Source organism: Gigantopelta aegis, chromosome 6, assembly GCF_016097555.1.
Source record: "Gigantopelta aegis isolate Gae_Host chromosome 6, Gae_host_genome, whole genome shotgun sequence".
In the NCBI taxonomy this organism is placed as follows: domain Eukaryota; kingdom Metazoa; phylum Mollusca; class Gastropoda; order Neomphalida; family Peltospiridae; genus Gigantopelta; species Gigantopelta aegis.
This window is the reverse complement of record NC_054704.1, coordinates 33,360,705-33,375,440: the sequence shown is the minus strand read 5'-3', so window position 1 is coordinate 33,375,440 and position 14,736 is coordinate 33,360,705. Positions and strand designations below refer to the sequence as shown.

The 14,736-nt window shown below is 35.8% G+C and overlaps 1 protein-coding gene across 1 annotated transcript; it reads right to left on the bottom strand.

Annotated features, from left to right (window-relative positions):
- Positions 1-899: 899 nt before the first annotated feature.
- LOC121374494 (multiple epidermal growth factor-like domains protein 6) lies at positions 900-13,787 on the bottom strand. Its single transcript, XM_041501592.1, has 5 exons — positions 13,746-13,787; positions 12,512-12,652; positions 12,163-12,283; positions 4,213-5,862; positions 900-1,188 (listed from the first exon to the last, which is right to left on the bottom strand). The coding sequence occupies exons 1-5, from the start codon at positions 13,785-13,787 to the stop codon at positions 1,097-1,099; spliced, it is 2,046 nt and encodes a 681-aa protein (XP_041357526.1). The 3' UTR covers positions 900-1,096.
- Positions 13,788-14,736: the final 949 nt, after the last annotated feature.

Sequence of the window (14,736 nt, the reverse complement as noted above, 5' to 3'; positions counted from 1 at the left end):
CACAAAACATCATAAGCTTTAGCATAACCACGTTTATAAATGCATGAAACACTACATAATTATTGTAAAATAGTTTAACAAATATTGTTTTACTCTATCCTTTTTAATTACCATGACAAGCAAAATATTATTTAGCACTGTACAAATTTGGTGTGACCCACACATGAACACAACTTCCATCCATGCAATCTGTGCAGCCCTGTGGAATAAATGTCATCAGTTTATCACCTTCTGATTGACCTGTTCATACTTGCTTCAGTAAGATCTACTACAGATCCTAAAGGCAGAGAGGACTGTAACATTTGATTTCAATCACACAGCCACATACAAGAATTATCAGTCTCTCCTTTCAGTTGCAGGATTTCTAGATTATGGTAGCTCCACTCCCAATCCCATGGCTAGTGATATTCAATGTTGGGCTAGTAAATAAATAGTATTGCCATGTGAATTTGTTTTCAAATGTTGCACTTAAGTCTATCTTGTAAACATGAATATCCTGCCCCCACCCCAACCCCCCAATGTTAGTGTTTTTTAAGCTCTATCTCCCTCTTTAGGTGACATATCTGATTATTAGTATTATTTAGTCAAATTGTATTAACTTAAAGTAAAGTAGGGCTAGTGAATTTTTAATCATGGCTAGTAAATTTCTTAAATCCCTGATCCCATGGCCTAGTGGATTTTATAACAATTGTAGAAGCCCTGAGTTGGCTAGTTCAAGCCCGTTACTTCATTCAGGGTTTCTGCCACAGGGTAGAGAGAGTAAAATGACATACCCTAAAATCTTAGAACGAATGGATATCTTTTTATAATTTTTAAATAGATGATAGTAACAGACCTTTGTCAAAGCTTGAAATGCATCATCCAATTTAAAAACATTTCAAACTCAAAACCACTTAATCCATTATGTTTTTATTTCGTACCCTCCAATTATTTTCTGGCAGACAGCCTGATATTCATTATATTCGATATTAATACGAGTCCATTTGTACATCAGAGAAAACACTAAGGGTTCTATCCTTCAAGTATACATAAAACTTAAAAGGAATGCAAGTTTCATACCATCTTTACACACATCGCAGCTTTTCTTACACAATTTTCACATTGCGTTATGTACAGGATAGTCATTACAAAGGTTTAAATAATCTTGACACCATGGTACTTTGTCTGTACAGTTCTTCGCAGTGGTAACTGAAAACAAAAAATATAAAAATTCTAAACAACAAAGTATTGACAAAACAGTGAATGACTAATGATCACAATACCTTATCCACATGATAATATGCAGATTTTGTTACATGTAAAAATACAAAAATTTAACAAGTCATCAAATATGCTGCAAATCCCCCTGTGACTGCATGATCCTATTCCTTTGTCAAGTTTCATGAAAATCAGATGAGAAATAAAATTGTTAGAGCAATGACATTGTAATTTCTATTCTTAATAACAGTGACCTTGACCTTTGATGCAAATAGGCAAAACGTGAACTCAATCAAGATATCCTTATCCTATTCATATATGTGAAGTTTCATATAAATCAGATGAGAAATGAATTCACTAGAGCGGTGCTGTCATAATTTCTATTTTTATTAAGTGACCTTGACCTTTGATGCAAAAAGGCAAAACGTTTAACTCATTTAAAGAGTTTCTGATCCTATTTAATTCCTATGTATGAAGTTTTATGTAAATCAGATTAGAAATGAGGTCGTTACAGATAATTAGCACTGCAAGTTAGATTACAAAAATTTCCTGAAATCCACGAAAGCATGTGCAGTGTACACAAGCGAAACAAACACGTCTTACCGTGTGGAGCTCCAGACTGGATTATGTATTTTATGTATTCAGACAAAAGCATTCCCAATCTCTAAAGATTTCAAACCTATAACCACTTATTATGGGCACTAAGGATCTGTTTTATTTTTATTATATATCCTCAAATTATTTACTGGCAGAATATCTGTAGATACATATACTTTTCCGGACAGGATAGTAAATATACATTTATCACAGGATTTTATACATCAGTTGAGAAATATAAATGAAAGAAATAATTGTACAAGTACATGTATTTAACACCACCATGGCACTGTAAACAAAAACACTGGTCACATATTGGATGCCAAATATAGGTATTTTTATAAACTCCTGTATTTATAGAGGATGTGTTAAAAAACACTGGTCACATATTGGATGCCAAATATAGGTATTTTCATAAACTCGTGTATTTATAGAGGATGTGTTAAAAAACACTGGTCACATATTGGATGCCAAATATAGGTATTTTCATAAACTCGTGTATTTATAGAGGATGTGTTAAAAAACAATTGCAGTCTTGCCTCCCGACCCTGTGACACAATTTAATTTAAACATAAATATAAACACTGTTTAAGATAATGTTTCTATAATTTTAGTACACTGTGTAACTACAGTGCAAACGTAGGATTATTCTGACCATAAACTTTTTCATAATTTGGTGAACAATGTATTTTTATGTGATCTAGACTAAAGATACAAGTAGAAAAACGGGGCATCACAAAAGAAACATTTACTGAATTATAAATACTAAAATTTCAATAATATAAGTATATTTATTTGTAATTTGTTTGTGGTGATTATTCACAAAGTGATTGTTTGTATTTAGATATATACGTGTTGGTGGTGTTGTATATTAATACATAATATCAGGTGTAATAACTTGTTAGGTATTGTTACCTTGTTATAGGATAATTGGATATGTATATAGTGTATATTTGCAGTTATGTAACTGACTGTATTAGAGGGTTACGCTTCATTTGTTTTGCTGTGTCAGAAGTAAATATTGTTTTATTGTATCACAGTAGTTTTTAGTGTCATAGATGACCCTGATAATGAGGTGGTATTTTCAGTTTTGTTTCAGCCTTTGGGTTGGAGCTATGTGAGCTAGAACCATGAGAAGTATGTGAGCTGCGATAGCTATGTGAGCTATAAATGGGTTTTAGAGATGAGACAGATGTAACCAGCAGAACTGTAGGAAATATCTACAGACAAGCATGGTGGCGAACTGGTGTTAGGATGTCTGCAAGATATGTCAACATCCAACCAACAAAGTCATGCTAGTGTTTGGTCATCGTTGAGATATTGACTGAGTACTCATGATGATAGCGAATTTCAGACAGGTTAATACTGATAAAAATTGAACTGGTTTAAAAAGATTATTTTACTAAGGCTCAGGGACACTGACTGACTAAAAATTAAGTTTGCTCAAACTGGCAAACCATGGACACCAGAATGATTTTTTTTTAATTTTGAGGGGGGTAGTTTGAGGTCGGAGTAGTGTTGTGTTGGGGTGATATCATCATTCTGTAGATTCATGGTTTTGTATATAAATTTGTTAAAAAACATTTGACTTGATTTTTATTTTCGTATCTTCTAAGTTCAAGGTCCATAACTATATAAAAAAAAAAAAAAGAGTAAATCACCAGAAAAGTCAAACCTAATCTGTAACAAAAAGAAAGAAAGAAATGTTTTATTTAACAACGCACTCAACACATTTTATTTACGGTTATATGGCGTCAGACACATGGTTAAGGACCACACAGATTTGGAGAGAAAACCCGCTGTCGCCACATAGGCTACTCTTTTTACGACAGGCAGCAAGGGATCTTTTATTTGCGCTTCCCACAGGCAGGATAACACAAACCATGGCCTTTGTTGAACCAGTTATGGATCACTGGTCGGTGCAAGTGGTTTACACCTACCCATTGAGCCATGCGGAGCACTCACTCAGGGTTTGGAGTCGGTATCTGGATTAAAAAACCCATGCCTCGACTGGGATCTGAACCCAGTACCTACCAGCCTGTAGACCGATGGCTAACCACGACGCCACCAAGGCCGGTGATCTGTAACAATGCATAATAAAGTTGTATACAAAATTTCATCGCAATATCTTGAGGTATTGTGGGAAACAAAATCAGGAAAACTAAATTTTGAATATTTGTTTCTCTTAAGTTCAAGGGCCATAACTTTGTCAAAAATGGGTAAATCGCCATGGAAGTCAAACCTGATCTGTAACAGCACATAATAAAACTATACACAATATTTCAGCTTAATTTGAAACAGATGGATGAATAGACAGACAGACAAACTGAACGGTGACGAAACCTATAGTCCCCTCCAGTTGTAGCGGTAGTGGACTAATAAAACGATAGATTGTCATGCATAGTATTGCTTATGTACCTTCATCACAGAAGTCTCCTTTCCAACCAGTATCACATCCATTGGTACAGCCCCCCGATGAACGGTAGCATGTACCACCAACACACGTCTTACTGCAGGACTTGCTGCAGGTTTCACCATATTTTCTTGGCACACATCCATTCATGCACTTTCCGCTTTTCTGTTCACAGTAGACGTAATGAGTTTCGTCTTCCCGAGGCTTACAGTTTCCACTGCATTTCAGGTCACATTTCAAGCCGAATGAACCTGGCTGGCATCCGTCCGGGCATGTCCCATTAAGTTGGTGACATCTGAAATCTTTACACGTGAAACATGATTGGTTGCACAGACTACCATACCATCCAGACACACACCCTTTAAAACATTGTCCAGAATCAGAGCTGCAGATTGAGTCCTTACAATTACTGCTGCATGGATGATTACAGTTACTTCCAAAATATCCATCTTTGCAACCATTAACACATGCGCCATTTTCTTGTATACAGTTCACCTCTCTACAATTAGCACTGCAATTTAGATTACAAAAATGTCCATGAAATCCTGATTCGCATCCGTTACACTTTCCAAATGAGGATTCACAATTGCCATTCTTGCAACTGGTGCTGCAGTTTTTTTCACACTTTTCTTCATAATAGCCAGTTTTGCATCCATTAGGACAAGCCCCTGAATCTTGATCACATGTGTTGTCATTACAATGATCAGGACAATTTACCGTGCATTTTCCTCCATAATAGCCAGGTTTGCATCCATTATGACAAGCCCCTGATCCTTGATCGCATGTGTTGCTATTACAATGATCAGGACAATTTACTGTGCATTTTTCTCCGTAATAGCCAGGTTTGCAGCCATTAGAACAAGCACCAGTATCCCGATCACATGCATCATTTGAGCAGTTGCCACAATGACGACCACAATGACTACCAAACCAACCCAGTTTACAGCCTTTCTTACATTTACCATCTTCCAATTTACAAAGATTATTAACACAATTTGTATTGCATGGCATCGTGCAGTTCTTGAGGTACCAACCTCTTTGACATGACCATAAACAGTCACCAGATGACTGATTGCAGTCTTTTTTGTTTGTCTTGGGGTTACGTTTACAATGTTTACTACAATGTTGAGAACAGTCTGGTCCATAATGTTGATCTACACATCCCAAAAAACAATATCCTGTTCTTTGGTCACATATTGTTCCATTACAACCAGATTTACAGTCTCTTTTACAGTCACTTCCCCAAAACCTATCCATACATCCATCAAGACAGAATCCCGAGCTGTTACAATTCTTATTTAAACATTTATCACAGTCCAATACCTTAATGTTACACATATCACCTGACCATCCAGGTACACAATCTTCAATACAATATCCTTCATTATCACAGCCTTGGTCATCACAATGATCACATATTTTGTTACACTGTGGTCCGTATTTTCCTTTTTCACATTCATGACAGTCTCCATTCCAACAGTCACATGAATCCAAACATGCTGAGTTACAGTTTTCTGTACAACGTATCCCTCGTTTTCCCTCCAGACAGCCCTGCGGACATTCAGTGTCTTCAGCCTTATCGCAGTCTCCTTCTTTACAGCGATGCTGACATGGGGAACAGTCTGCTCCATAGTATCCAACACTACAAGACCCACCTAAAAGAAAATAATATAAATTTATGAGTACTGTATTTATTTTACACTTCTGAGTAAAAACTCTGATATCATTAAAGACGGGTCATCAAACCTAAATATCCATATGTCTCTAGGAAAAGCGTATACATTTCAACTTGAATCATAGTTCTGTAAACATGGCAACATGTGATCTACTGAATAAGAGAAGCAAATCACTTGATTGTATCTTGATTACTGGTCTGAATGGGTGTTCAATCTGTGCATGCATCCTTCCATCAACCGGCCTTGGTGGCGTCATGGTTAGGCCATCATTCTACAGGCTGATAGGTACTGGGTTTGGATCCCAGCCGAGGCATGGGATTTTTAATCCAGATACCGACTCCAAACTGTCAATCTAGGGGTTTTCTTTACGGGATGCAACCCATCTCATCCCTTTAAGCTGTGCACCCAAACGGCCTTAACATATCGATCAGACTTTAAACTTTTAGATCTGCATTCAAAATTTTATGTCGAAATTACTTTTTTTTTTTTTAATATTATTAAATAGTCCGATCCTCTCTTCTTTCTCTTATTTAATTTTGGACTGTCCTTCTAAAATGATCCAAATTATATAAATATTCGGCCGAGCAGTCAATTCTTTTTCATTTTTGGCTTGTAACCTTTTTCTCTTTTTTATTTAATCTATTAACTTTTTTACTAATTGCTATTTTCAAAATTCTGCCCATTTACACCCTCCCCCCACCCCACCCCCTCCATCCTGAGTCAGGCCACCGTTCTTATCGGAGGTCGGACTTGGGATGGGCGTGTTCGAAACCCTAGTGGTATATGGGCACATTAAACTAGTTATCATCATTACCAAACCTTGAGTGAGTGCTCTGCAAGGCTCAATGGGTAGGTGTAAAACCACTTGCACCACCAGTGATCCATAACTGGTTCAACAAAGGCCATGGTTTGTGCTATCCTGCCTGTTGAAAGCACAAATAAAAGATCCCTTGCTGCCTGTCGTAAAAGAGTAGCCTATGTGGCAACAGCGGGTTTCCTCTAAAAAACAGTGTCAGAATGACCATATGTTTGACATCCAATAGCCGATGATAAGATAAAAAATCAATGTGCTCTAGTATAGTTGTTAAATAAAACAAACTTTACTTTTTTATCATCCTTCCATTTGGGAATATTTCCAGAACACAACTTCAAAACTGTTCAAGATAACTCCATGAGACTTTGTATTAATCTCTTGGTCTAGTAGTGCCTTTTGCTGTGAGCAAGTTTCCACTATTCAATAATTGTTTTCTGTTATCATGATAAAAAAAACTGTTCAAGATAACTTCCCAAAACTTTGTACACATATCAGTCTACTGATCTAATACTGCATTTTGCTATGAGGGAGTTTTTATTTTCAATGTTTCTGTTACCAGCTAAATGAGTACCCGTTTCATCAGCAGGGAGGTGGGGGAGATTGATGACTACGTCTTCTTCTTGTGACTTTGGTTTAGCACTGGACTAATCTGTCAAAAGTATAAACTGTCAAATCATGTATAACAAAGAGGACTTTTGTCATAAAGAGCAAGTGCTGCTATTTACTTTTCAATTTTCTCAATGTAGATGATTATTCATTAATTTGTAAAGACCACCTCAGAACATCCATCTGTCAAGTTTAACAATCATGCAATTAAAACAGTATGAGCCATGTTATGATTTGTTACAAAAAGAAAGATGTTTAGATACCACATACATGTACATGACTTGTATATTTAACATTTACACATTAAGTTGAGTTTGCAGCCATTGCAAGATGTTTAGATACCACATACACGTACATGACTTGTATATTTAACATTTACACATTAACATGAGTTTGCAGCCATTGCAAGATGTTTAGATACCACATACACGTACATGACTTGTATATTTAACATTTACACATTAACATGAGTTTGCAGCCATTGCAAGATGTTTAGATACCACATACACGTACATGACTTGTGTATTTAACATTTACACATTAACATGAGTTTGCAGCCATTGCAAGATGTTTAGATACCACATACACGTACATGACTTGTGTATTTAACATTTACACATTTAACATGAGTTTGCAGCCATTGAAAGATGTTTAGATACCACATACACGTACATGACTTGTATATTTAACATTTACACATTTAACATGAGTTTGCAGCCATTGAAAGATGTTTAGATACCACATACACGTACATGACTTGTATATTTAACATTTACACATTTAACATGAGTTTGCAGCCATTGAAAGATGTTTAGATACCACATACACGTACATGACTTGTATATTTAACATTTACACATTTAATATGAGTTTGCAGCCATTGCAAGATGTTTCCAACTAAGAGAGCCTTTTTGGTGACTAAATTATATATTAAATACATTTTCTTGCTTACAATAAATCAGTGTCTATATATCAGTGTGTATGCTAATGTTCGTACCAATCATTGTCAGGGTTTCTCCCAGAGTGTAAAATGGATATGGCGCCATGCCCAAAATATTTTGCAATTATAATTTTTTTAAAGTTAACCTTTTGACAAAATGAATTACTCTTATTACTGAATGATTTTCTTAGCCCTAACCCTAAACTTAACCCATTTTCTTTCTGGGGGAGGCCCCCCCCAAAAAAAAACAACAACTGAGAACGTCCATTTAAAAGGTTCATAAAACAAACTGAGAACATCCATTTAAAAGGTTCATAAAACAAACTGAGAACGTCCATTTAAAAGGTTCATAAAACAAACTGAGAACAGTCCATTTAAAAGGTTCATAAAATAAACTGAGAACAGTCCATTTAAAAGGTTCATAAAACAAACTGAGAACATCCATTTAAAAGGTTCATAAAACAAACTGAGAACAGTCCATTTAAAAGGTTCATAAAACAAACTGAGAACAGTCCATTTAAAAGGTTCACAAAACAAACTGAGAACAGTCCATTTAAAAGGTTCATAAAACAAACTGAGAACAGTCCATTTAAAAGGTTCACAAAACAAACTGAGAACAGTCCATTTAACAGGTTCACAAAACAAACTGAGAACAGTCCATTTAAAAGGTTAATAAAACAAACTGAGAACAGTCCATTTAAAAGGTTCACAAAACAAACTGAGAACAGTCCATTTAACAGGTTCACAAAACAAACTGAGAACAGTCCATTTAAAAGGTTCACAAAACAAACTGAGAACAGTCCATTTAAAAGGTTCACAAAACAAACTGAGAACGTCCATTTAAAAGGTTCATAAAACAAACTGAGAACAGTCCATTTAAAAGGTTCACAAAACAAACTGAGAACGTCCATTTAAAAGGTTCACAAAACAAACTGAGAACAGTCCATTTAAAAGGTTAATAAAACAAACTGAGAACAGTCCATTTAAAAGGTTCACAAAACAAACTGAGAACGTCCATTTAAAAGGTTCATAAAACAAACTGAGAACATCCATTTAAAAGGTTCATAAAACAAACTGATAACGTCCATTTAAAAGGTTCATAAAACAAATTGAGAACGTCCATTTAAAAGGTTCACAAAACAAACTGAGAACGTCCATTTAAAAGGTTCATAAAACAAACTGAGAACAGTCCATTTAAAAGGTTCATAAAACAAACTGAGAACAGTCCATTTAAAAGGTTAATAAAATAAACTGAGAACAGTCCATTTAAAAGGTTCACAAAACAAACTGAGAACATTCATTTAAAAGGTTCACAAAACAAACTGAGAACAGTCCATTTAAAAGGTTCATAAAACAAACTGAGAACAGTCCATTTAAAAGGTTCATCAAACAAACTGAGAACAGTCCATTTAAAAGGTTCATAAAACAAACCGAGAACGTCCATTTAAAAGGTTCACAAAACAAACTGAGAACAGTCCATTTAAAAGGTTCATAAAACAAACTGAGAACGTCCATTAAAAGGTTCACAAAAAAAATTGAGAACGTCCATTTAAAAGGTTCACAAAACAAACTGAGAACGTCCATTTAAAAGGTTCATAAAACAAACTGAGAACAGTCCATTTAAAAGGTTCATAAAACAAACTGAGAACAGTCCATTTAAAAGGTTCATAAAACAAACTGAGAACGTCCATTTAAAAGGTTCACAAAACAAATTGAGAACGTCCATTTAAAAGGTTCATAAAACAAACTGATAACGTCCATTTAAAAGGTTCACAAAACAAACTGATAACGTCCATTTAAAAGGTTCACAAAACAAACTGAGAACAGGGCATTTTGAAAAAGAGCTCATCGATTGTAGCCTGCAACCTTGACAGGTGACTATCTGCATTAGGCTTACATTATATTAGAATACTTAATGGCTCTTCGAGGTGTCAGTGTAAAGACAAAAGTAACATACATGTGACAAATGACCATTTCCACCTTACATTGATCCCTAAGAGAAAAAAATCGGAAAACACTGACTCTTGACACATTAAAAGAATGATCAAAGTAGTAAAACAAACACAGGCTATTTGGCTACAGTGTTTCACACCAAATTCACCAAATGACTAATACCTTTTGGGGTTCATCTTAAACCCTGATTGAATCCAAGTCAGATCTGGAATTTTATCAAGTAGGGGCCTGGGCTCAATTTCACAAAACATCATAAGCCTAGTTTTGCATGTAAACATAAACCTATGACTCAACCACCATTCTTATTACTACTATATAAACAAATATAGTTTGAAGTACACATATTTCATTTACTTTTGTCCTTAAAATGCTCCATCTTCCATAATGATGTAGTTTTCTGTATGAAATAGATGTCAAACACATGTAAATGAATTACCGGTATAACGGCTAGTTGCAGACGTAAACTTAAGGGGCCGAATTTACAAAGGCCGTTTTTCTCTTACACGCGTGTACAATACACGCACGTTTAAACACCACTTACACGCATGCGTATAAACACCCGTTTAAACTAAAGTTACATGCCCGTTTATACACACGCGCACGTTTAACTCATGAGAAGTGAACTCTGCAATATTCTGTGAAATCAACGAAACTCCAACACTAAGATAATCACTGACAAACCCATACATTATGAAAGGGGGTGTCCATAGTAAGTTTCAAAAAGTAAAGTAAATGGAATGTCAGGCGTTGAACGTGTATAGGCCTTTCCGATGATGGACGGGGTGCAAAAACATGCCATTACGATACACCGAAGTATATTCCTATTCTGAAAACAAAATTATGGGATAAAGGGTTGGGGATCTGGACCCCTGGACACGCTGTTGGATCCGCCCTTACAAATGGTGTTGTTGCACGTTCAAATTGTGTTGTCTATTTTATATGCCTCGTAGTTCTACACATTGAAAATTGCCATGGACAAAAAACGAAATGTAATTTTTTCCGAGGATGAAAGAATGACTATAATACTAGCCATCAAAGAACGTTCTGATATAATTGAAGAAAAAAGTAACAACGCAGCAATAATGAGGAAAAACCCCCACAGCATGGGTTGAGGTTAGTGCAGAAATGACAGCGGCATTCCCTAATCGAAAGTTGTGCGGTATAAAGGACTATAAGGAGTTGTGGAGGCGAATGAAAATTAAAGCAAAAAAGATTGCCGCCAGGGAAAGTAGATCTAGTTAAAACGGGGTGGAGAACAAGTTGGTGGCGACGTTGACGAAGAAACATTAATAATATTAAATATTATTGAAAAAGATCTGAAGGTGTTCTTCAAAACTTGGGATGATGATAGCGAGCTTCAACCACTGTCAGCTGCAAATGAGACACCAACCCCAACCGGGAAGCAGACCACTCAACTGGAGACCGAGGATATAGAGCCGACTATCCCAAGCGATCAGACGCAATCCTGTTCTAACTCGAAGTAACTACTAAATGTAATTGGTCAAAATTCAATAACAACCAACCACTTGCAATATATTCATTTATTATTAACAGGTATTAATTTTAAATATTCCAAAATCATCATCATTAATAACATATATAACATGTATGGAGGTGCAATTATTTCACAGCATTATATACATGTATTAAACATTGTCAATACTAAACTAGTAAAATAGCACTGGTTGTTAAAATGGAAATACATCACCAACTCTTAATTATACAAAAATTATAATATATTATGACTACAAATCTTCTTTCAGTGAATCCCACAGTTCTCATCAAGATCCATTGCCGATAAACCAGTCAAGCGATTCCTTTGATGGCCAAATACCTAGGCACAGTTCCCAATCAGACACTGCAAGCAGAGGGTTAAGGTATGCTTTAATGAGCATATGGGAAGCTAACATAACAATGATCCATCTCTTAATTTTAGATTGTATTGCCCATTAACATACTTGTTAACAGACTTTATCTGTGTTTGTTATTTCAGACGTGGCACCAAACGATCTTCGGACAACTCTAACAGGGCTGGTACAGAGGGACGAACTGGTGTTATGAAGAGGGCGGAGGAAGCCATGTCCTACCTGCAAGCAGAACATGAAGCAAAAATTAAGCTAATGACCTTACAGCAGGAGGCTGCAAAATGCAAAAAACAAGCATATCAGGCAAAGCAGAAATACTATGACGAAAAATATAGAAAACTATGCATCGATTTATGACAAGTAATTTTTTGGTTAATAAATTGATCAAGTAACTGAAGCTTACATGAAATTTTGTCTTATGTATCGTTGCCTAAATACATCTCCTCTCACGTCAACCTCTTCATTGGCTACATGTTGAGGTTGTCCATCTTCATCAGCTGAACCATCGTCTCCAGGCAGCAGATCATTACGCTCCCTGGCAAGGTTATGGAGGCAGACTGTAGCTACCACAATAGTCATGTTGTGCTGTAGCTGAAAAGTTACAAATGTAACATTGCTCTTATTTGATATCAAAGGAATTAATGTAATGGTAACACTCCAGTTCTGATTTTTTAAAATGAAGGGAGTAACCTTCATTAACCCAAAATGTATAACAATATAATGTCACTTTACTTTTCATATAAGATACTAAATTGTATACCCCTACCCCCATTTTTAAAAAAGAAGCACTCATTTGGAATACAGCAATTTAAAGAAATATACTTTTATATATGTATATATTTTATTCGAAAAACATGACCGTGTGTTTTAATTTTCATTTTGATTAATTCGTTCTATTTTAAATGTGTTTGATAAATCTTTTATAGTAATTAAATTTCGCCCCCCCCCCCCCCCCCCAAAACAAAACCCCCAAAAACCCAAAACAACAAAAAACAATTTTTATGTATATCATTTATCGGTCTAGATAATATAATGGTATAATGGGATCTTCCGCCCCAAAACACTTATCATACCAACAATGAACTTTCCATTGATTATGGGTCGTTAACAATAATGTTGACATATAAGTATTCGTATAAAGCATAGAAAAGGGGCGAAGGCCTTCACGTATACTAATTTAAATCATCAGTAAACATTTATGTGTAATTTATTTTTTGTATTTATAAAAATGAAGCACGATAGTTTGTTTTGTTTAACGACGCTACTAGAGCACATTGATTTATTAATCATTGGCTATTGGTCGTCAAAAATTTGTTTATTTTCTCACGCAGTCGGAGGGGACCCGCTACAGTTTTCTATTACTAGCAAGGGATCTTTTATATGCACTTTCCCACATTCAGGACAGTACATACCACGATTTTTTGTATACCAGTCTTGGGCACTGGTTGGAACAGGAAAAAGATCAATCGGAGAATTGTGTCCACCGCGCGGGATCGATCGGTCGACCGAAGAATCTCAACCAACTGAGCTAGATCCCGCCCCTAAAGCATAGATTAATTAATGGCTACTTTAAAAGGTAAATTTATTGTACTCACCAAACATTGAAGTCGATTGCCAAATGCAACACACGGAAAGCGTCGTTTCCATATTCCAAATGCCCTTTCAATCACCGACCTTGTCCTACGTTGGGCAACGTTACAACGTCTTTCCGCTTCAGTATGGACATTCCTGATTGGTGTAAGAAGAAATGACATGCATGTGTATACTGGATCGCCCACCAGGATCCCCCTAATGGTCCTATCTCTATATTGTTGACGTAGCATGGAATTTTAAAAAATCCGGGAATCGTGGGCTGACCCGTACCATCGACTAACAATGTTAGTGAAAAGCAGGTTGAAATCACAGACAAGCTGACAGTTTAGGCTATACCAACCTTTCCTGGTACGTTTAATAAGTTTACACGCGTGTAAGAGAAAAACAGGCTTCGTAAATTCAGGCCAAGATGTTTTGTGAAATAGGCCCTGGAATTTTGGGTATGCTGGATGTTGTAACCTAAAGGGTGGGGTCTGATCAAAGCCAGTGTTATTCCAAGTTCAGATGACTGTTCATTAAACTAATCAAAATGTTATTGGAACAGCGCTGCACAAATTGGAAATCAGGGTTACGCAAATTATTTTTGCATTTCCATTTTTCTTTGCATAACCAATTTTATAACTGCATAAAACACTACATAATTAATGTAAAATTTTATTTAATTATTTGTTTTTCTCTATGCTTTTTAATTACCATGACAAGCAAAATATTATTTAGCACTGTACAAATTTGGTATGACCCACACATGAACACAACTTCCGTCCATGCAATCTGTGCAGCCCTGCAGAATAAATGTCATCAGTTTATCACCTTCTGATTGACCTGTTCATACTGGCTTCAGTACGATCTACTACAGATCCTAAAGGCAGAAAGGAAGGATAACATTTTGATTTCAATCACACAGCCACATACAAGAATTATCAGTCTCTCCTTTCAGTTGCAGGATTTCTAGTGATATTCAATGTTGGGCTAGTAAATAAATAGTATTGCTATGCCCGACAGCTAGTGAATTTGTTTTCAAATGTTGCAGTTAAGTCTATCTTGTAAACATTAATATCCTGCCCCCACCCCAATATTAGTGT